General features: G+C 42.0%; 1 protein-coding gene across 1 annotated transcript; it reads left to right on the top strand.

The window, feature by feature from the left end:
• The first annotated feature begins 1149 nt into the window (after nt 1-1149).
• Otor (otoraplin) lies at nt 1150-4457 on the top strand. The gene is made up of 4 exons (XM_087911428.1): nt 1150-1404; nt 1722-1861; nt 2747-2854; nt 3987-4457. The coding sequence occupies exons 1-4, from the start codon at nt 1290-1292 to the stop codon at nt 4008-4010; spliced, it is 387 nt and encodes a 128-aa protein (XP_087767554.1). The 5' UTR covers nt 1150-1289; the 3' UTR covers nt 4011-4457.
• Nucleotides 4458-22546: the final 18089 nt, after the last annotated feature.

Below are 22546 nucleotides of genomic sequence, written 5' to 3'. Positions count from 1 at the left end.
CTTTGAGAGGGGAGACCTACCAAGGGGTACAGTGTCTCTGGGGTGACCCAGAGGGGATCACAGAGCCTCACTGGCTGTTTTCTCTCTGTCTTCTGTTTTCTTGCCATAAGGTAAGTGGGATTCTCTGCTACTGGCTTCCATCAGGATATGCCACAGACCCGAATCAATGGGAGCAGGATCATGGTTCTAAACTTCCAAATCCGTAATTCAGAATAAACTGCTTATCAGTTGATTGTCCCAGGTGTGTGTTGTAGAGAGGGAAAGCAAATGTACCCAGAAATAAAGACGGAGTTACCACCATTTCCTCACTCACTTATCTCTTGGTTCCACGTTGGCAGGATCTAGTTGTGGTGTCTTATACAATCTACCAGTGGCCCAGGCTAGGATCTGGTTGTGGTATGTTATACAATCCACCAGTGGCCCCAGGCCAAACATGTCTCCTAAGAAACCTATCATAAAAGATTTGTATAAGACTATTTTATTTATTATGTAAATCAGGAATTTTATTAGATTTACTAAAAATTAATTTTATACTCATGACATTTTTCATTTTTAAAGTGTTTATGTGTACAACATGGTGTGTGTGTGTGTGTGTGTGTGTGTGTGTGTGTTGTTTACATATGTATGGATGCATATGTGTTCCTGAAGAGGCCTGAAGTTGACATTGGATGTCGTCCTCAATTTTCCTCCACTTTATATATTGATATTCTTGTTGACTCCAGAGCTTGCTGTTTCCAGTAGGTTTGGCTAGCCAGCTTGCCTCAAGGATGTCTACGTCCATCTCTAGAGAGCTGGGAAAACAGGTGGGCCACCATGCCTGATCAGTACTTGTGTGGGTTCTGGGGTTCTGAACCCTATTCTTCAGACCTGCACAGCTTTTATCCGCAGAGCTGTCTCCCCAGCCCGTTTTACATCTTGAACAGGTTTCTGCCTTCAACAAATGTTTGCTCACAAACCGAAAGGACGGGAGGACAAAACAGAAAAGTAAACAATGGTTGGTGTTCTCACAGTCCTCTTAACGGTGCCCTGACGCTGGTGGGCACCACAGCATGGCAGATGTAGCTTTACCACGCTGCATTGTCGCTGTGGAACGCAGGCATGGAATTTGATTCTTTCTGGAAAAAGAAATGCTAAAAAAAGCCCCTGGAATCCAGGAGCACGCGTTATGAAAACAGGGGTGGGGGTGGCCCCTTTCTATTGGCTGAGTATTTACCCCCGGGTCGGACTTTCAAATAAAAGAGCCACTGAAGTCAGGCAAAGAGTGCTAGTAAAAACAGCAACAGGGGAAGATGGCAAGAATATGGATCCTTTTGCTTGGGGGCCTGGTGGCCCTGTGCGCAGGGCACGGAGTATTTATGGATAAACTTTCTTCTAAGAAGTTGTGTGCAGATGAGGAGTGTGTCTGTAAGGAGTTGTTAACGGCTCAGTTTTCGTTCTCTTCCTATCGCATGATTGAAACAATGTCTGGATAAAGCCGGATTTTACTTATTAGTGAATCTTAAATGTGTGTGTTCTCAGCACTGTGTCCTGTGGCCTGTGTTTGGTGTCTAACTGTGGAGAATTCACTTGCCTTAGATTTTGCTGCAGCTTTTAATCTTGAAGTTTTCTCCGTCTGTCTGAAACCCAGCTGGACTTTCATACATTACTCATATGCTCCGCCTTTTTACTCCAAGGACAACCGGTCACTTTGGTTTTGTTTGTTTGTTTGTTTTTTATTCCAGATACTATTTCTCTGGCTAAAGCACAGGAAGATTATAATGCCCCCGACTGTAGGTTCATCAATATCAAGAAAGGGCAGCAGATCTATGTTTATTCCAAGCTGGTTAAAGAAAATGGAGCTGGAGAGTTTTGGGCCGGCAGTGTAAGAGGAAATTGCTTAAACATATGTATTTCTTACCTGTGCTGCTTTGAACTCTTCCTGGTTTTCCTACCTTCAGCCCCTCCACTGCCTAACAGTAACTGTAAAGATAACGTGACGAATGGAAATGGAAACGCAAAAATTCAGACTCATTTTCTGTTACTGTATTTAAAGAAAAGATCTCATAACAAAATTGAAGTTAAGTCAAAATGATGTTTTGAGAAGCAAAGAGCCATGCATGGTGAGGCTTCTACATCACACAGAAGTTGAATCTCATTAAAAAAATGTCTGAGAAGATTTGCCGAGAGAAAGGGTTGAATGTTAGTGGTCTGTCTAAATGAGAATATTCCTTTATGAAAAGTTAGAACCCTCTTTGATTCTTCAGGAGCTGCTTTTCCGAGTTAAAATGCATCTCTGAGTTAAAATGCACCCACAGACCCCGCAGAGCCCAGGAGAGAATGAAGCATGCTTCTTGTTATCTCAAAGATGCATCCTAAATTGAGGAAGGATTCAATCAGAATGTATTCAGTGGATGTCCTTCAGAATTGTTAAGGAGTGGGAAGTATACAATACTTTAAAATGAAGGTCTATTTGCTTTAAAATTTTTATTGACCTTAATTTTTTTATAGCATCTGGAGGATCTCAGGCAAGTCCAAAACTACAGAAAGTGAAGCAATGTTAAAGTAGTGAGACAAATCAGATCTGCCTCCCCAAAGAACAGACACACAAGTCCTGGTGCTGTCAGTGAATCTCAGATTTTCTCTGAATTCCCTGGCATGCACAGTGAAAAGGAAGCTCTGGCTCATGGAGTTTTCATTATGAGGAAAGAAGTTTCTCAAATCCCCTGACATCAACTTGTCCCTGACTGTTGCTGTTCTGGGCACACAGGTTTACAGTGACCACCAGGATGAGATGGGAATTGTGGGTTATTTCCCCAGCAACCTAGTTAAAGAGCAGCGTGTCTACCAGGAGGCCACCAAGGAAGTCTCAACCACGGTAAGCATTTCAGGGGTGGCTGGAGGATGACTCAGATCTTGGGGGTAATGTAGACAGGTCCTAAAAATAGGAGTGTGTTCTTCAGCTTACAGTATATGCTGCATGACAGAGGTGCCAATGGTGGCTTTATGAGAGACTGACATTTAGGATGTATATACTGACTATCAGTCTTATGAGGATGGCACACTTCCTTCACACCCTACAGTCATTCTGAGTATAGCTCTTACATGTTTCAACTTTTAAAGACTGTATTTTATCTTTATCAGGGCTATAACTGACCAGTAAAATTATTTATTAAATATGTACAACTTGATGCTTTGACATCATAAAGTGATCATCCCACCAAAGCTGATTCACGATTCACACCTGCCACAGTACTCCCCTTCCTCCCCTCCCCCCACTCCCCACCTCCACGTCTCATGTGTGTATAGCAATGGAGACTGACCTAGCATGTTTCAGTTACACAGCACAATTCTCTTTGTGTTTTAAATGCAAGTTATCCTGGAAAGGTATCTCTGGCATAAAGAAGGAAACTAAAAAAAAAAAAAAATCACTAAGCTGTTCTCCCTGATGATTTTGTGAAAGGTAGATTTATTTGTGAAAGGTAGACTGAAGAAAAAAATTAGCACCTGTTTTTGAGAAAATCAAAAATCCTTTGAGTCTTATTTTTGTGGCAGCTAGACTGTACTTATGCATGAAATAAAATCCCGCTCTTCCCTCTGCCCTGGGGCCCTGTAAACTGTGGCACGGGGTGGGGGGGGGGGAGACAGTGGCAGAAATAAAAGATCCTTTCTGAGCTCCTTTGCAAGACGGTTTTTTTGAAGTAAGTTTCCCAAGCTGATGGCTGTGCTTCAGACACAGTCCAGCCTAGCAGACGGGGCTCACCTGTCATTGCCACACTGTGCTGCGTTCCTTCCACCCGTCAGATAACTACAAACCTGAGGTAGACTCGAAGACCTTCGTTTTAAATGGTATTTGACTTGAAGTGATAATTCTTTCAAAGCCTTAGGTTTTCAGCCTTGACTTATCGTGAATCCAAAGTTCTCTGTTATTAAATCTTATTTTAAATTAAAAATCTTTATGTGCATTTTTTTTTGTCCAGCTTGAAAGTTCAATCTTTTCCCCTTCCCAGGAGATTGACTTCTTCTGTGAATAAGACATTAGCTAACACTACAGATAAAAAGGAAACACCAATGATGAAAACCAGAAATGGAAATCACCAAGCTGGTGTATCTGCACCTTTCTGACTTTGCTTGATCCGTACGGCAGGAGTACGGATCTAGAAGGAGGCAATCTTTGGGAATTGTCAACTCGACCTGGTTTTCTTGCCCTGGTCTTCCCATGGGTGGCCACGGAGTACTGTTCAAATCACATCAGTCGTTTATAACTAGAGACTCAATCTGCAGCGAAGAGAATCTTCAATCACTCAGTGGTGCACACACAAGGTGCTCTGTGTGTAGTTAGATTTAAATGGTTATTCTTCCCAGCTCTGGCTTCAGGTTCGTAAGCTCCGTGAGTCGTAAGTCTGACTTTTGAACGTGTTTTCTGTTATTTGTCTCTCTGGGCATCTAAAGTCTTAAGACTGTACTTGTCAGGGTGTTCAAGTATTGGTACTTCTTATAGTGGATGCCCTTGGATGTGAGAATGTTAAGTATAAAAACTTGGACTTGTAAATATTTGGACTATGTCTCTGGCTTTTTAAAAAAAAATATGTCACATGTTATTTCATGTGGGAGATAGCTTTACATTCTAAAAGATCAATTTGTGTTTAAATCGGTCGGTGCGTATGTGCTGGGATGGAAATCTTAGGAAGCTCTTCTGGTGGCCCAGCTTCCTTTGGCTCTGCTGCCTGTCTGGTCTTTTTTAAGCTTTTAGTCAGCAAAGGGATAGCCAAATCCAGGACTGAAGACTATTTCCTCCACTTCTGTCTCTTTCCATACAAATCCTGCTTAGCAAGTGTAAACGCATTAAGAAGTTACCTTGGAGTATTACCAAGGAGTCAAGAGTTCCCTTTTTGTAAGCTAATAGCTGAGATTCCTGATGCCTGTCATGCCAAACACCAGAGAGCAGAACCAGAAAATGAATTTAAGCTGCATTTAATTCGGAGAGCTGGAATCTGGGAAGACAGAGTCAATGTCCCCAAGTCTGCCATTCTCTCCCCATCTACAGCTGTAGCTAGCAGAGACATCTGCGAAGCACAGTCTTAGTTCTCTGGTGTGGGTCAGCTCTGCCTCTGAGAGTCGGTGTTGGTGAGTCTGCCCTATTGTCCCCTATGTTCCCACACTTTATCAGCTTTCTTTGTGTAGCTGTGCCTCTGTACCCCGAGGCCGCTGAGCCTGCACAGTGGCACCACTGGGTTATGTGTCCAAGTTAAAGGTCAACTCCGATCAAACTGTTAGTGTTGTGTGCCGGGCTCGTTGCAGTGTGGACCCGCAGATTCCTTTCTACAAGAAGTATCCAGTGTGCTGCTGTAACATATGAGCACGCCCCTATCTTTTCCCACCGCCTTTGTAGGCTCCCAGTCTCAGAGATCTGAAACATTTAAAGCAGACCCAGAAGAAAACTCCCAGCAGCTTCTGTGAGGAGGGAGTGAGTCAGAGGAAGAGAGGAAGCCCTGTTTTCTGAGGTGGTGCTCTCTTGTCAGCTGCTTCAGAGGAACGGAGTGCTCTTTCTTTAGAGAACGGGGTGCTCTTTCTTTAGAGAATGGGAATGCCCAACATGCCAGGGTAAGGGGGCTAGGCTTTGGGCTAGCAGTTGAAAAAGACAGAAAGTGGAGGAAGGGAAGATTATGTTTTGTTTGTTTGTTTTTTAAATTAGAACTCAGAGAGCAGGCTAAGCAGTGAGGATCTATAAGCAACGGCGCGGAGAGGACACGGAGGATGTGTAGCTCATTGGGGGTGCTTTCCCCTCCGCCCCTCTGAATGTGTCTTCAGTTTTAACAGATAGTTTTCTTGAGTGGTGGTTTTTGATTCAGATTAACACTTAAGGGAGTATACAATAGCATGTTTTTGTTATATGTGTGTGTGTGTGTGTGTGTGTGAGAGAGAGAGAGAGAGAGAGAGAGAGAGAGAGAGAGAGAGAGAGAGAGAGGGAGAGGAAGAGAGGGAGAGGGAGAGAGAGAGAGAGAGAGAGAGAGAGAGAGAGAGAGAGAGAGAGAGAGAGAGAGAGAGAATGAATTAGTAGTAGTAGTAGTAGTAGTAGTGAAGGCAACCTGAGCCCTACTCCTGGTTTTTTGTAATCTTCGGATCTTTTGAGCAGTTGAGATGCCACATTTCTACCTAGAGTCAGAGATGCAATTCAGTTATGTTTCTTGTGATAAAAGATTATGTAACTTGACCATTACACTCATGAGGACCTGAGTTTGGTCCCCAGCACTGAGGTGCAAAAACAAACAATACAAAACACAACTATATTGGAGAACACTTGTAATCCCAGAGCTGGAGAGGTCGAGGCAGGTAGATTCCTGATGGTCACTGTTTAGCTAGCTGAGTCTAATCAAAGAGTCCTAAGTTCCCGTGAGAGACTCTGTCTCAAACAGCAAGCTTGACCTCAGTCCTCTTCGGGCGCTCCCTACATGCACATGCGCACTCACCACCTCCTTGATATCAAATTTGCCAGGTAGTTTGGAGGTTTGGAGAAGGTGCTGGTGGGTAGAGTAGACAGCCCAGGCTATTGTTAGAAGTAATGCCTGCTGCCAGATCCTGGCCATGCGTGTTTGGATAAAGGTTCCAATTCCTTTAAACCTCCGTGTTAGCGACTTCTCACAGATTAGCATCACCTCCAGGGCTGGGTTGTAGCAAGAGTTACCTATAACTGACGTGCATGATCCAGACACAGGAGAGTCTTTAAGTGGGGAGTGGCATTCAGGCTTCTGTTGTTGATGTAACAATTGTCTTGCTTCCCAATTCATTCATCCTCAAAGTGTTCCCACATAGCAATGCTTTTGGGGCAGTCATAATTAACTTGGAGCATAATTATGAAAATTGAGGTAGATGAGACATTCTGCACAAAACCGCTCCATGTAGTATATAACACATCATATATACAAATAAATAACAATGAGATTACATTTAAAGTGAGAGGGTTTTTAACATCTGTGAAACATTTGAGGAAGCAGTGTTCTTGTTTTTTTTAAGTGAATTGATCTTAAAGATCTATTCTTTCCAGAAACCCATGATTTTATGCTTATATTTTTCTGAAGTTGTCTTTAAGGAATGTTGCAAATAAATAGCACACCGTGTACACACGTGTGCACCCACACGTGCACACACACACACATGCATACTTACATTCAAGGTTCACAAACATTATTCTTAATGTCTGTGGTAGTATATATATTTTTGTCTTCATTTTTAGGAAAATGTCAGATGTTCCAATAAAGGTTCTTTGTTTGTTTTGTTCTCTCTCTCTCTCTCTCTCTCTCTCTCTCTCTGTGTGTGTGTGTGTGTGAGTGTGTGTGTGTGTGTGTGTGTGTGTATGTGTGTGTGTGCAGGGTAAACAAGCTAGGGAGGTACATTGTAGTAAAACTTCTAGTATGCCTATTTCTGGGTCCTCAAATCAAGCTGCAAATCAAAACAAGCAAACAAACAAAAAAAACCCTCCTCCCTCTCCCTGCTGCCCCATACCTAGTCACCAGAGATCTCACTTTGACATTTCCTCTGAGTGTTTGACATTAGGGTTGTGCGTAAATAAGTGGCGAAGGATCTTTAGAAGATTAGTCTTATGACTCCGTGGAAACAATAACACGAACCTAATTGATAAGTCTGTGGATAAACAATCCCATCTCTCATTCTCAAACACTTTTTTTTGGCTACTTCTTGAGAACAAGCAAATGTAAAATAAAAATGCATTTTAATAAAAAGCAACTTAAGGCAGTTTTATTGTTGTAGTTGTTTTGGTTTTCGTTTATTTTTATTTTGCTAAACATCCTGGGGTCATGCCTGTAGACCTGGCAGCATGGTCCTGCTATTATAGTGTGTCTTTTTGTAGAAGCTGTCCTTCTTGGGGCCAGGGGCCAGGGTCAAGGCTCAGAGGAAGACTTCATGCTCAGCATGTACAATTGCTTAATTTCAAAATTAGCTACACACATACACACACACCAGAGGAAGGAGGAGAGAAGGAAAAACAAAGAAAGAAATAAGGAAACAAACCAACAAGCAAAAAGCCACACTTCTTGCTCAGGAGATCAGTGATTGAGACAGCTGCTTTTGCTTCCTATAAAACTGTCCAAGGTAAATCACAGATTAGAATGTCCGTCAGATACTAAAATCAGAATCCCATTCTTCAGCTTTCTGACCATAAATTCAGAAGACCATGTCCGCACCTGGCCTAGTAAGGCCTCAGACTTACAGTGTGGTGTTGCAGCGGGGAATGACTACATGAATTAACTGTCAGAGTTAGCAATTTAAAGGCTGACTTAGAGCTGGCTATGGTAATCTTAATACTGAAGAGGGAGGCTGAAGCAAGAGGATTGCCATGAGTTTACAGTCAACCTGGGCTACACAGTGAGTTCCTGGGTAACCTGAACTATAGTATGCAGCCATATTTTTATTTAAAAAAAACACAGAAATGATCTTTTACTAGAAATGATGAAATGACAGAGATGCCTTCATCCCACCCGCTGCTCCTCAGTCACTTCTATGAAGACATTCTTCGGGACTTAGTTCATTGTTCCCAGGAAACAATGCGACTGCACCCAGCAATGGGCTTTGGGAGCAGTAAAGTTGAAACTCCAGCTATTTCGTAAGTGTGGGAGAAAGATCACTGTTAGCGTCGCCCGCGCCTGACCTTAGATAAATGCAGCCTGGCACTGCTGCCCATGCTTGTTGAGTTTACCCTCGTGGATCAATTCAATATGGGGAGACGGGGACGTAAGTGTGCTGGTGTAGTATTTAAGCAAATCTCTGGAGGAGGGAGTGAGTGTGTCAGCTGAGTGGAGACAGTGAAGGAGCAAGCTCGAGGAAGACACCCATTTCTCCAGCAGGCAACCTCATCCATCTAAAAACACGAGGCAGGGAGAGAGAAAGAAACTACCCCAGCTTCCACTCCTTCTTATCTACCCTTGAACCACAGTTTCAGGTCTCCAGATACCTCCTCAAGTGGCCTCTCTACAAATTCCCCAGTCCACCAGCAATTTAATCAGGAAAATGGTGTATTGATCCACAGGCTTTATATAATGTACTCTCCGTGTAATCTAGCCCATTATTAACCAAGACAGAGAAGGCTCCCCACTCCTGATTTGAATATTTTTCTAAATGGAAATGACTTCTCTGTCACATGTGAGCAATCGCTTTAATCACTTTTCTCAAGTGTGTGCCATGCTAAAGTCAGCACGTTTCAGGAGTGTGAGCTGAGAGGTTGCTGTGAAGTACCTCACCACCTCCCACCACTGCCTTTCCTCTCCTTGTCCCTTCTCCCGCAGCATGCAAATTTATTCCAGCCAAGTAAATTCGTCAAGATCAGAATGTTAATTTGCTTAAAAAATGGTTTGTTGATCTGGGAAAATTAATGGCAATGTGAGCGTCTAGGTTCTACCCACCAAAGGCAAAATACCCGAGCCTTGGACAAAGGGTGCCCATGTCACTGGACTTGAGCTACCTGGGATTTGCCCACTCTCTTCTGACTTCCTCTCCTTTGCTTTCCCTCAATCAATCCAAAATGATTTGAGGAAAATCAAATCATTGAAATTGAAAATTTAAAATTTTCTCTAGATAGAATTACTGTTGTATTGGGGACCAAGCGCAGGGTCTCATGGATGCTAAGCAAGTTCCCTCCCTCTGAGCTCTACTCCCAATGCCTTTCTGGGCTTTAAATCATTCTGCTAGTGACCCCCTAGATAGATGGACACACTGAGTTTGGTTCTCAGGAAGAATCTTCTCCCATGCACTGGACAGTAGACAGAAGAGACATCAGTTGAAACCTACGATAGCCCAAGAATAGGCATTTACCAGTCCTGCAGAAGAAACACCACAGGAATGCTAGAGGGGCAGAGAGGGGATTCTAAAAGGATGCATTCACAAACTCAAGCACCACATACAGCAGCCAGGCAGATGACCAGGCGTGAAGGAATCAACATGTATGAGCATTGATGACACACTGTTGTGTTGGGCTTGGTTCCTCAGAAGCAGGACAAAGATGGAGACCTATGCATAGTTATTTATCAAAGGATGGCTTCACGGGGAAAAGGGAAGCTTGGGGCAGAAGGGCAGGAAAAGGATGAATTCTGCCACAGTGCCACCTCAGATAAAGTCTTGGTTACTGGTTTTGGCCTGACCTCATGGAGGACTCTGGGGTGTGCTAAATTACCACAGAGTCACCCAGAACTAAGGCAAAGAGACTGAGCTTCCTTTTAGCCTATCACTCATTGGTATGGTCTGAATGAGTTTCTAGATTTCACTTGTTGGAAATTTAATCCACAACACAGACATTTAAAATGTTTAGCCTTTAAGAGAGCATCAAGTCGTGAGAGTTCTGCTTGTTAATGGGCTCAGGAGTGTCTTTACTTTCAAAGCAGACTCTACATCATGTACTTATTCTGTCCTGCCTCACCCCCTTTACTACATCACCAGAGAGCAAACAAAGCCCTCGCCAGATGCCAGCAACATTCCCTTGGACATACTGCCTTCCCAAACTGTGAGCTAAACAATTCTTCATAAACGGTATCTCCAGTATTTTACTATGGTGACAAACAAGTCATCAACTAAGGATTGTAGAGGGTAAGCAACATTCCCACGCAGCTCCGTGTTTGGGCAAAGGTAGTTCCAGTAGGATGTGGGTGCTAGAGATTGGAAATGAAAATCAGTGGAACACGAGAAGCTCATGAAGGGAAGCATCTGCCCTCTGCGCTGACCTCCTCTGCTGCAGCTACTGCTGCATGGGATCCATTTTCACTTTGTTCATCCCCTCAGCATCTCAGAACAGGCACGAAGCCCTCTTGCACATCCTGGAGCTCCAACAGATAGTCTAACCTAAGAATCCCTCTGTTACATTCTGCTGAGGATCCTGAAACTTTAGATGGCAATCCTGGGAAACTTTGATAGGTCGAGGGTGACCTCCAGTGGTTGGCTTGGATTCAGCGCAATGAGAGCCGTTTTCAAGGGAAAACAGGTGTGGTTGTCATGGAAGCATCCAGAATAGTTACCCACAGAGCCTCCATGTCCCCTCTTGCCATCAATGCATGGTATTCAAATCTGCTTGACACCTAGCATGGATCAGAGGTACCGACTGCCTTTGCTGCAGACCTTAACATAAATTTGACAGGTTTGCAAACCCACACCTTAGGGAAGAGCTGACATTTCTCTTTCAAACCCATCTTGCCTGTTTCCTTTTGATATGGGGCCCTGCAGAGTTTATAATTTGTTTTACTTGGTTTAATTCTTTTTATAGAAAGCAGCAATAACACCCCGTGTTCAGAGCGGAAGCTTGACTGGAAAACAATTCACACAATTGGTATCTTCAAAGGCTCTGTGGGGTGGCTACAAAGGACAGGACTGTGTCCCCTTTCACTTGAGTTGTAAAGTACAGGAGCTGAGATCTGCAGCCAGACTTATGACGGTCTATAAGGTGTTCACAACACTCTGCTGGGGTATGGCTAGTAACAAGCATTCCTTCCTTTTTCGCTTCAGTGAACAACATAGTTCTTAAGCAAGGGCTGTTCTGACTCATCACTGTGGTCTGTCCCTGCCACCAGCATTTGGCAGTTTCCAGGCATGACTGGGAGGAACTACTAACATTGAGTAACTAAGCACAATGAACTACATTTCAAAGAAAAACTGCAAAACTTAGCAAGTCAGGCTTGCTGAGCATCTATGTTTAGAGGTGCTAAAGACAGCACCCTGTGCAAGGGTACCCTGGACCCCTGTGTGAGCAGCACTGAGGTTGAAATAGCCTACTCTAAGAGGTGGATTTTGGAAGAAAGACATAGGTTGGCCAGGCCTAAGCAACAATCTGGGCGGGTGTTAGTTTTGCAAGTCCACTCTGGAATGCCTATCTTTTTTTTTAATGAGTTGGTACCTGAAACATAGGTTTGTGCAAACTTACCGCAACAGATTCATCGGATACACAGTCTGAGATGCAGTCAGAATTGCCACCTGCAATTTATGGCACGTGGAAGAGCAACCACAATCCGCTTTCTCCATTGCTCTCCACGCATTACTCTGGCTGCTTCACCCCTGTTGTGACATCTCCCCCGATGCGCTCCCCACCACATCAGCTCCAGGAGGGCTCCTGGCTTGTGAAGCGCTGACACGTGATGAGGTCAAGAGGGTTCTGTGCATTTCTTCTGGAATCCATTTTCCATCTCCTGCAGGAGATAGCCTAATTGCTTTTCAAACAGCGATCATGTCCTCTTTGCTTTACGGCTTCCTCCTGAAGATGATTACAATATCCCATTATTTTTCAAATAAAAATAGCACTTCCTTTTCCCTCTCCAAGGAGTGCACTGTCGACTTCAATAGCACCAGCTGTCTCTACCCGGCTTGCATCTCTGTTTTCCTTTATATCCCTTGCTTTGCTCTTGTCAACCTGTCTAACCTTTATCTGGAGATCTTCCTAAGCACCCCATTGTATTTAGAGGATCTCTGTATTTGTGGGTACAATTAAAATTTAAACATTGAATACTGGGTTCAATGTTGACACTGTTTATTTTGTGGAGAAAGAAATAATTTAAATATTAGTACAAATTGTGCAGTATACTCTGCAGCCCAGGCTTCAGCTCTGGGAAAAAGAGAAAGGTAGCAACCAACGCTCATATACAAGAAGAGCAAATTCAAAAGAGATACATAGCCGGGCATGCTGGTCTACCTGTAGTCTCATCATTATGGCGTTTGAGTTTGAGACCATCCTGAGCTGCACCTCATGATCCTGTCAGAGACAGAAAGAAGAGGGAGAGGAGGTGAGACCTAATGCCTCATTTGAAATGTGTTGCTGCTTTATTCTATCTTCAAAGCATATAAGATAAAGGCTGGATAAAATCTACCCAATTTATGCTCTAGTCTAGATTGTTCCTGTTCATAGCTTGAATAAAGCTGGCATGATTTTTTAACTTGCTATTGAATTTAAATTTTAATGAATTACAGCCTCATGTCCTCTTGTGACATTGTATTGTTTTCCAGGATGAACTCTGAGCAATAGGGCTGTGAAGTATGGCTATAGGGCATAGCAAGAGTTGGAAGCTGAGTGAGGGTTCTCAAAGTCCTGCGCTTACCAACTTCTCCAATCCTGAGACCTGGGAGGGAAATAAAGAAGACATATATGGGGTGAAACAGTCAAGTGGGTGATAGAATAGCGTACAGACCATTAGACAAGCGTGCTAAAGCCTCCATCTCTCAATCCAGGGTTTCTGACGCGAAAGCTAGAGTGGGGAACTTGGCTCAGACTGGGAAGTCAACATGGATTTTCCGGGTACAAGTTGCCTGAATCGATGTCATTTGATTATGTAGAATAGAATTCAACTAGCCATGAAGATCAATAATTAATCCTCCTGACTTCGTACAAAAAAGTTGAAAGAATAGTGAGGATAGTAGGTGATATGGAAACCTGGTCCAGACCATGGTGTCTGTGCCTAATCACATATCAGGGCATTGAAGTGTACCTTTTTAAAGCAATCTGGAAATGCTAGGGAGTTTACCACCCACCCCAGGAGTAAGTACTTAACGATTGATGGGTGGTGGTGTATACTACAGGGCCATACCAACACTGGAAGGGCCTGCCTTCCTTGTGTGGTTTCCACTGTCTCCCAGATGTCCCTGACCAAGACTGAACACATGGCAGCCTTCTTGTCTAGCCATCCTTGTGACTCTTTTCCTCCCTGCTAGTCTTTCCTGATCTCCTACTGATGTTCTCTACACTCACTCCTTACAGAAAGTTTTTTACACTTTGGTCCTTTTTTCCCCCCACAGTCTACTTATTGGGGAAAAATCCAAAAAACAAAAAACTAAGACTAAGAGCATGATTTTTTTTTCTGCCCCCAACAAGCAGGCCCTCTGTAGGGGTCTGAGCCTGAGAGAAAGCTTAGCACTCCACAGTCCAAGTGGTAACACAACTGTATGTCTTCCAGGCTCTTAGAGAGCCTTGCCTTTGGGTGGCTCAGACTGACCAACCATTCTTGGTATTCTTTGCCATCTGGGAAAAAGATCCTAGAGGACACAGTAGCAAAGAGGTGGAGAGTTCCCCTTAAGTTCCCACTTCATAGTACCCTACCTCTGTCAAACAAGGGGAAAAATTAAAGCAAAAAACTTTCTCTTCCCAAAGGCTCATCTTTCCCCCAGGATACCCCTAGGCTATTACCAGGACAGTAGCTAACACTACAAGCTGCCTATGTTCAACTCCCTTCAAGATCACATCACCACATAAAGACGCGACAGGACTTGTCTCTACCTCATGTTCCTAGCTTCCTGCTATTCCCAGCCTGCCCTCTCTTTCAGACTCATCACACAGGACTTACTATCCAAACAAGACAGTCCTTTAATTCCTCTGCTTCCTGGCAGAAACACGGCTCAGAGCTGTGACAGACTTGTTGAGCAGTCTTTTGGGTGTACTTTATTAAAAGGTGAGATTATGCTTGAAGCAAAGGTTAGGCAAATATTTGCTTAATTCCTTAGAACTCAACAGAAAGAGAACATTTTCTCAAGTCAAGAAGCTGAGAAGAAGGTCTCCAGGTTAAGCAAGGTCTTTACTTAAAGGTCAAGCCCAAATATAATAGGGAAGATAAAACAGACTTGAAATTGGATTTTTTTTTCAAAATAGAGAAACTGGTTCCAAGTGGGTATTTGCTTCTTTCTTCAGCTATTCAAAAACAGAGGCAAGAAGTAAATTCAAAGTTAGCTTAAGGTACAGAGCAAGACCTAGACTCAAGATAAAGCCAAATAACAAAAGTGTTTCGTGTTGGTTTTTGAAGCACTTGATTTTAAGTGCAAATATATAGTTGTAATTGAGGGAGACTTTAAATTGTTCCAGGTGCCACCTCTGGTTTAGTCAGGAAGAGAGTTATGCAGCTACTGGGGGACAGTCTTCCTCATCCAGAGCAAGACTCAACCAAATGCCCGGCTCCTCTGTGATGCCAGCTCCCTCTGAGTAGTTCTGTGCCCACACAGTCACAGCTGGTAAGAGTTTTCACCTGGATCTCATTTCTAGTAGCATGGGTGGAGGACACTAAAGCTGTGATTCTTGATCCTGTTCTGGGTCTAGAAAATGCATTTCACAGATGTGTGTTGTGGCATTCCATCAACGGAAGGGATCACAGAGCCCAGTGAGACGTGGTGGCAGTACCCAGATTTGAAAAGCCTTTCAGTATTCCCAAAGTCCCAAGGGTGAAGGCATCCACCCTTTGAATCAGTTCCAGACAATGCCCACCTATTCTATGACCAAATAAATGAAGACATGGGTATGCCGTTTGCTGTTTCTCAAGCCCTTGGCTATGAACACCAAGTGCCATCACCATTTCTCATTCCCACTTGATTTAATACAACTGTGTCAGGGACTTGTTTGAATTTATTACATGGCATTAAAATAACACAAGGACAGGGATATTTGATGGATTTTTTTTTGAGATTTATGGCAGGTGTTTCTGAGACTTTGGTATTTTCAGTCATAGGAATTTCTAACTGATAAGCTCCTGCATGGTTGGATTGGTAATTGTCATCTATAAGCTGAGTAGTCTCCAGTTGGTTGTAGTATTTCAGGCCATTTTGTAACCATTAGGAAAAAAGGGAAGTGGGTCACTGGTGATGGGCAAACCTTCGTGTTTTAGTATGTCCTTGACTCCAACCCATGCTTTACTCTCTCTGTTTACTGGTCTGCCACAATGTGAGCAAGTAGTACTGCACACTTGTCTTACATACTCTTCTATTGCTGTGAAGATAAACCACGCCCAAGGCAGTTTAAAAAGAAAGCATTTCATTGGAGACTTGCTTGTAGTTTCAGAGGGTGAGTCCATGACCATCATGGTGACAAGCAGGGTAGCAGGCAGCAGACATGGAATTGGAGAGCTTACATCTGATCCATAAGCACACATCAGAGAAAGAGAGAGAGAGAGAGAGAGAGAGAGAGAGAGAGAGAGAGAGAGAGAGAGAGAGAGAGAGGAGGCTGGACTTGGAATGGGCCTTTGAAACTTCAAAGCCCATCCTCAGTGATACACCTCCTCCAACAAGACCACACCTACCAATTCTTCCTAAGCAGTTCACCAACTGGGAAATTATCCAAATATATGAGCCTATGAGGGCTATTCTTGTTCGAACAACCATAAACAGCCTTGTTACCATGGAGCCACATCCTGAGACTCCTTTCTCCATCACATGCACAATATGATAGGCATCTCTATGTTCATTGTCAATGGATGACATCATCTGAAATAAACCCTTCCTTATCTAAGTATCTCTGTCAGGTATTTTGTCACAGCAATGAAAAAGTACTCCTAGCAAAGAAAACTGGTATATGACATATGCATACTACATGGTTGTTAAGTCATTGGCACTGGTTGATGGAAGGAATGTAAAAGAAGTTTAGTGCTGTGGATATTTTTTTTAAAAAAAATGAATTTTTTTTTAAAAAAGTTTAGTGCTTAGAGCTAGAGAAGCCCCAGACTGCTGAAAAGAGGCTTTTATTTTATTATTTTATTTATTATTCTTTCTATTTATTTTACATACCAACCACAATTTCCCCTCCCTCCTCTCCTTCTATTCCCTCTCCTACCTCCATTCTACACTGCCATCCACTCTTCAGAAAAAGTAAGGCCTCTCATGGGAGTCAACAAAGCTTGGCACATTCAATTGAGGCAGGAACAAGCTCCTCCTCCTTGCATCAAGGCTGGATGAGGTATCCCACCATAAGGAATAGATTTTTAAAAAAACCAGTTCAAGAACCAGGAACTGGTCCTGGTCCCACTGCTAGGGTCCCCACAAACAGACCAAGCTGCACAACTATCATTCACATGCAGAGGGGCTAGTTTGATCCCATTCAAGTTCCCCTGATGCTGTTTTAGATCCATGAGATCCCATGAACTTGGGTCAGCTGCCTCTGTGGTTTTCCCCATCATGATCTTGACCCCCCTTGCTCATTTAATCTCTCTCCCCTCTCTTCAACTGTACTCCCAGAGCTCAGCCCAGTGATTGACTGTGGATCTCTGCATCTGCTTCTACCAGACCAGAAAGATAAACATGGAATATATTCACCCACTCATAAGTGGATGTTAAATGTAAAGCAAAGGATAACCAGGCTACAATCTACAGCCCCAGAGAAGCTAGGTAACAAGGAAATAAGACTTTCACAGACATCCTGGTCAGAGTTAAGAAGGCCAGAATGCTTGAAGAAATGAGGAAAGTAAAAATTTCTCATGAGATTTCAGAGGAGAATGGATTCTGTTGGAGTCTGGACTATAGCCCACTGATGTTAAGCGTATCTTGTTGTCTTCTGCCCATTTCCTGAAATGTTGAGTGGGGAATAGCTCAAAATAATACACCAATGGGCTTGCCAGAGGAAATGCATGAGACATCATAGCATACTGGCTACAGCATGCTTACTGCTCTGCCATTATTCTTGCTCACAGGAAAAGGGAGTAGAAAATGGGTCAGAAAGGTGGGAAAACTGAAGTTTGGCAAGGAAGGAAATGTAGGCAAATTTGAAGTTGAGAATGAAGTGGCTGCACGTAGTTGGGTCCTAATGGCTTCCTTGGGGGAGAGGATTAGAAGGCACAGCGTCAAAGACATAAAGACTGGGAGTCAGGAGAAAGGGAAGCAACTGACTCATTTGTTTGGCAATGGGGAGAACATCATATACCCTCCAAGTACCCATGCATTCGGATCCATTGACATCGTGTGATTGCCCCTCATTGGCTAGGCATGATCAGGACCTCTAAGGGGTATGGAAATGATAGGATAAAGGGGTAGGTTGTTAAATCTACTTTAATCCAAATAACAATCATTAATCTTAAACATTTTACATTTGTGTTTTTGATATAAGTTTAAAGTTAATTTTGTTATACTATATGTATATTTATACTCTTGTTTAAGGTATTTTGTTTATGCAGCTCATTTAAAAATGTAATGTATAATTAAGAAATACAGATTAATAGTAATCTGTAATAGTCTAACTTATAGTCATGTTAGATATGTTTTCAAGGTCTTACACTGATATATTTAGATTGATAGGTTGTCTTAAAACACCTCAAAGACCTACAGATGTTTAATATGTTTAATAGCCTTAAACTTTTTATGACAGTGAGACACATCTGATCCTGACATCACCAATCTGCTTCAGAGAAGATGATGGTCATCGAAGAAGTTCCATAGGGAGTTTGTTTTCTTTATGGCAAAACCTAGCCATGGGGACAAAGAAACTACCCTTGCCTCAATTGCTGGTTTGACTAGGACGCAAGGAAGGTGCTGCCCCACTGTTATTGGATAGACTGCAGGGGACATTTAAAGAGAATAAGGATTAACAATACCACCTCATTAATTAATGCATGTGAGCATCCAGAAGGGACCAAATAGCCAAATAGCTTTTTTTTATAGTATGCCAAACTTTTTCAATAATGAAAACTCAAAGACCATGACTTCTGCCCTTAATAAAGCAATTTGTTTGAGGAGGGGGCAAAGAGAGCAAGTCAGGAGGGTATATACATTACCCATTTTGTGTTATTCTTTCCTTGGTGGAAGTAGGTTGATCCATGGCCATGTTTACATCTTTTACCAGGACCCATATTATATTGACACTATGTCAGTCTGAGGAAGAACAAGCATACCCTCACCCATGGGTTAGCAGGGGAGCTGGAGGTTACCATCGGCATCCAGCTCACCAGAGGCAGAGGTGTGTTCCTTGGAAGCGATGCCCAGTGCTTGTAGGCTGGGATGAGCCCCTTGTCTTCAAATCTGAGAAAGTTCATATGGAAAAGGACCTCTGTTAAGATCAGATGAGGATCTCCCCTAGCCTCTGGCCAGATAGTCTCAGTCGACAGCTCCATAAGAGCTCTGTTGGTCCTCTTCATAATGGTTTGTCTCTGTGGATTTTAGGGGATGCAATTGGTATGGGAAATCTTCCAGGATCCCAGAAAATTATTGAATTGTTGAGAGGTATAGGCAGGGCCATTATCAGTCTTAAGTGCCCAAGGTGCCCCCATACCTACCATGGCCTATTTAAGGGCCTTGATAGCATTAATGGCTTTCTCCCCAGAAAGACAAGGACATAAATAAAGGAGGGACAGATATAAATAAGAAGGTTCTGAACCTAATACAAAACTGCACATAATAAGAAAAAATATCAGATATAGTCCAAGACAAAAAAATATAATAATCTACACAAAACTAGAACTACAACCAACAAGAAAAATGTCAAGCAAGAAACACAAACACATACTAATTACCCAGGCTATAGGTAATTAGCAAGTGGTAGTAAGAAACCATTTGTTTGTTCCTGACTGCTCAGCATCAAAATAATCACACAGAAACTGTATTATTTGCAATACTGTTTGACCAATAACTTAAGCATATTTCTGGCTAACTCTTATATTCTAAACTGACCCATCTCCATGAATCTGCATTATCTTCATGAGGCTATGGCTTACCTGGTAAAGTTCTGGCGTCTGTTTCCAGCAGGGCTACATGGCTTCTCTCTGACTCTGCCTTCTTTCTCCTAACATTCAGTTTAGTTTTCCCAGCCTAGCTCTACTTTTTTGCCCATCACAGGTCAAGACAGTTTCTTTATTCATTAACCAATAAAAGCAACACATAGACAGAAGGACTTTCCACGTCAGCAAATAATAGAGATTATTTCAAAAACTGTACTATCCTGAGAAGTCTAAGTCTTATACCTAAAATGTCTTAGCTAACATACGAGAAGATAGTAACTGTGACTATCTAGTCTTCAACTCATCAAAGACCTGAGAAAGAAAATGATATCATATTCTATAGGTCTTTGAAGTCTTTGGGAATTACTTATCTATGTGGAGTACATCTCTGTGTATCTAGAGAACCTAACTAACATAACTATAATTATGACAAACATGGGTGACTATTAATCTGTAATTCTTAATAACCTATATAGTTTAAAGACTAAGGCTTAATTTATAAAAATATATAATATTTTAATGGATGTGCAGCATGAGGACAACGATCTCGAAATTGTAACAATATAAAAAGATATCTTGATCAGACGTTGAAATGTACAGTGCAATAATGACAAAAATATCCTTAAATTGTATCAATATACAAAATATCTTAAGTAGATATAGAAACTTACATACATACAGTATAACTAAAATAATTTTACATTTGTGTGCAAAAACATTGTAAACAGAAATAGGAATATCCACACTATAACAATATAAATTTTGAATTTGTATCAATATATGAATTATCTTAGACAGGAATACAAAAATAATTTTATATATGTATCATTATACAAGAATCTATACCAATGTAAATTATCCGTAACTGATAATTGTTAAAATAGATCACAAGTAGATACACTAATCTACCTTATTATCCCATCCTGTCCATTCCCCCCTTTTCTTTTCCTAAAGAGATTCCCAAGTCTAAGCTTCATTGTTCCACCCCCAACTCAAATAAAACTTATAACCAACTCTTAACAGATGACAATTGTCCATAAACCTGAGAAACAAAATCTGTTAAGAAAGGGCCACCATTTTCTTAATACTACTTCCAGCTGTCTTGGGGGTGACAATATCTCTATGGGATCCTGTAAAATAAAAAAGCGTAAAACAATGTTTAAGGACTAGCTGTAACATTGTAACCAGTCTCTTGAGTAGTGAGTTAGGCTTCTCTGAACTTCATGAAGTTCTGGCCAGAGTGCTGTAAGAAGGTGGACCATCTCAACTACTCAACTTGGAATTGTCTTGAGCAGTTTTTAGTTCTAGTCAATCTTTGAGTAGTGTTATAGGCTCGATGGCATCATTAAGAACCAGGTAGAATTGTTGTTATGGGGCCCATCTTCCTTCTTTAGAGATTGCTGTTAGGAAAATCTATTGTTCACTGTGGAAAACTTAAACATCAAGACAGAAAGTTTAAATTTTTTTGAAAGTTTAAATTTTTATAGATAAATATCCAACAAAAGGTACCAAAGGGACAAAAATTAACCTTGGACAGAAATAGAATTTTGGGGAGATAACAGAATCTTGACAACATAGTCCCCAAATTTCTGGTTTCCTTCTGTTCCACACTGGATGGCTCTTCTGATATGAGACAGAAACTGATTTTTTTCTTTAAGCAAATGCTTGGATTTAGAGAAGGAATGAGCCACATTCTAAATCAAAAGCTAGTTTTGATTTTTAACTGAGTTGGCACTACAACTTTTCTGAGAAGTAAAGAGATATGGATGTTTAGGTAGTGAGATTCTACTCTTCAGACAATATTGGTAGATAGATCAGATTTTTTTCTTTGCTTGTAACTTTTTTTCTGGATAGCTTTTCTTTCTTCTTTAGACATCTAGATGTTCAAGGTCTTTTGTTTTCTTAAAGATGGGTATTTCTATTTTCCTGTAAATACAAAAACAGAACCCTGACCCAACCCTTGTGAGTTTTCCTTACGACTTGTAGGATTGACACGCCAGTGGATGAGCTATCATTTCTCCTCATTAAGAGGTGTCTCTTGTTCAAACTGAATCTTTATTCATTTTGATGGCATCCATAGCTTTTCTTCTCCTGTGGACACAAAAGTGAAACCCCTTCCCCAACATAACACATATCCTGGTTTCCATTATGAGGTCATTACATCTTCAAAGTACTCATACTGATTTAACACAGATGTTTTTCTGTTGTCCAATGTCTCTCCATAGCTGTTATTCCTGTTTCATTAGCATTAAGAAAACTCAAGGTTAATACTGACTTTCAAAAAAAAAATGTGATCAGTTCTATATGCCCCATCTTTAGCTGTTCTGCAACTAATTCCTTTAGGATTGACAACTTGGGTCCAATTACAGGCCACTGTTCTACCCCAACGTCATGATTCAAGAGCCATGTCAATAGGATGGGGGCTAGTAGGCTCAGTCGTGGTGGATTTCTAAGGGACAGTGGCCTTTAGAATTGGATGTGTGACACATGAATAGGATCACAATGTCCCAAACCTGTCTATTCATGGGCCTGAAAGTCATCAAAGAAAACTCTATCATCAGTAATTACGGCAACACTCATACCCTCCAAGCTGTTTCTGCCCCAGAAGTTTCTCAGTGCCATAGAAACGATAAGGCGAATAACTCCCTTGTTGTCTTGAAGGTCTTTCCAATGTTCCAGACAGGTGGTAAGTTTTGAATCTTGTTGGCCTCCTACTCCACTGATTGGGAGGGCCAGGTCTAAATTTTCAAAAGGGGAGGTGGAGCACCTACATTTCTGTTAATATAGTGACATCCATACCCATATCCACCAAGCCTCTGACAACTTGTCCATCAAGAAAGACGGTCAGCATCGTGGAGTGTGGAAAAACGGGCAGTGTTCAGTAGATTTTTGGATTACCAGAGCCTTCCCTTACTGGCAGGGCTGAGGAGCACCCTGCCTGCTGTTTAAAGGGGCAGATGCTCCCACAGATTGTGATCTTCAATCCTTTGCCCAATGAAATTCCTTATTGTAGCTAAGACATTGGGTCCTAGGTTTTTCCCAGAGGCAGTCATGCTGCAGACGGCCAGGTTTGCCATATCCCCCACAGGATCTATCTACTTGGGGGACCTTAGGTGTATGATTGACATGCTATC

Source organism: Myodes glareolus, chromosome 10, assembly GCF_982192425.1.
Source record: "Myodes glareolus chromosome 10, mMyoGla1.1, whole genome shotgun sequence".
NCBI classification, from domain to species: domain Eukaryota; kingdom Metazoa; phylum Chordata; class Mammalia; order Rodentia; family Cricetidae; genus Myodes; species Myodes glareolus.
Note: the sequence above shows the minus strand (reverse complement) of the source record. Positions and strands in the feature narration are given on the sequence as shown.

Coding starts and splice junctions, on each gene's coding strand:
- Otor (XM_087911428.1), top strand. CDS start 1,290: ATGGCAAGAATATGGATCCTTTTGCTTGGGGGCCTGGTGGCCCTGTGC. Junction 1,862..2,746: donor GAGAGTTTTGGGCCGGCAGT/GTAAGAGGAAAT, acceptor CTGGGCACACAG/GTTTACAGTGACCACCAGGA. Junction 2,855..3,986: donor CCAAGGAAGTCTCAACCACG/GTAAGCATTTCA, acceptor TCCCCTTCCCAG/GAGATTGACTTCTTCTGTGA.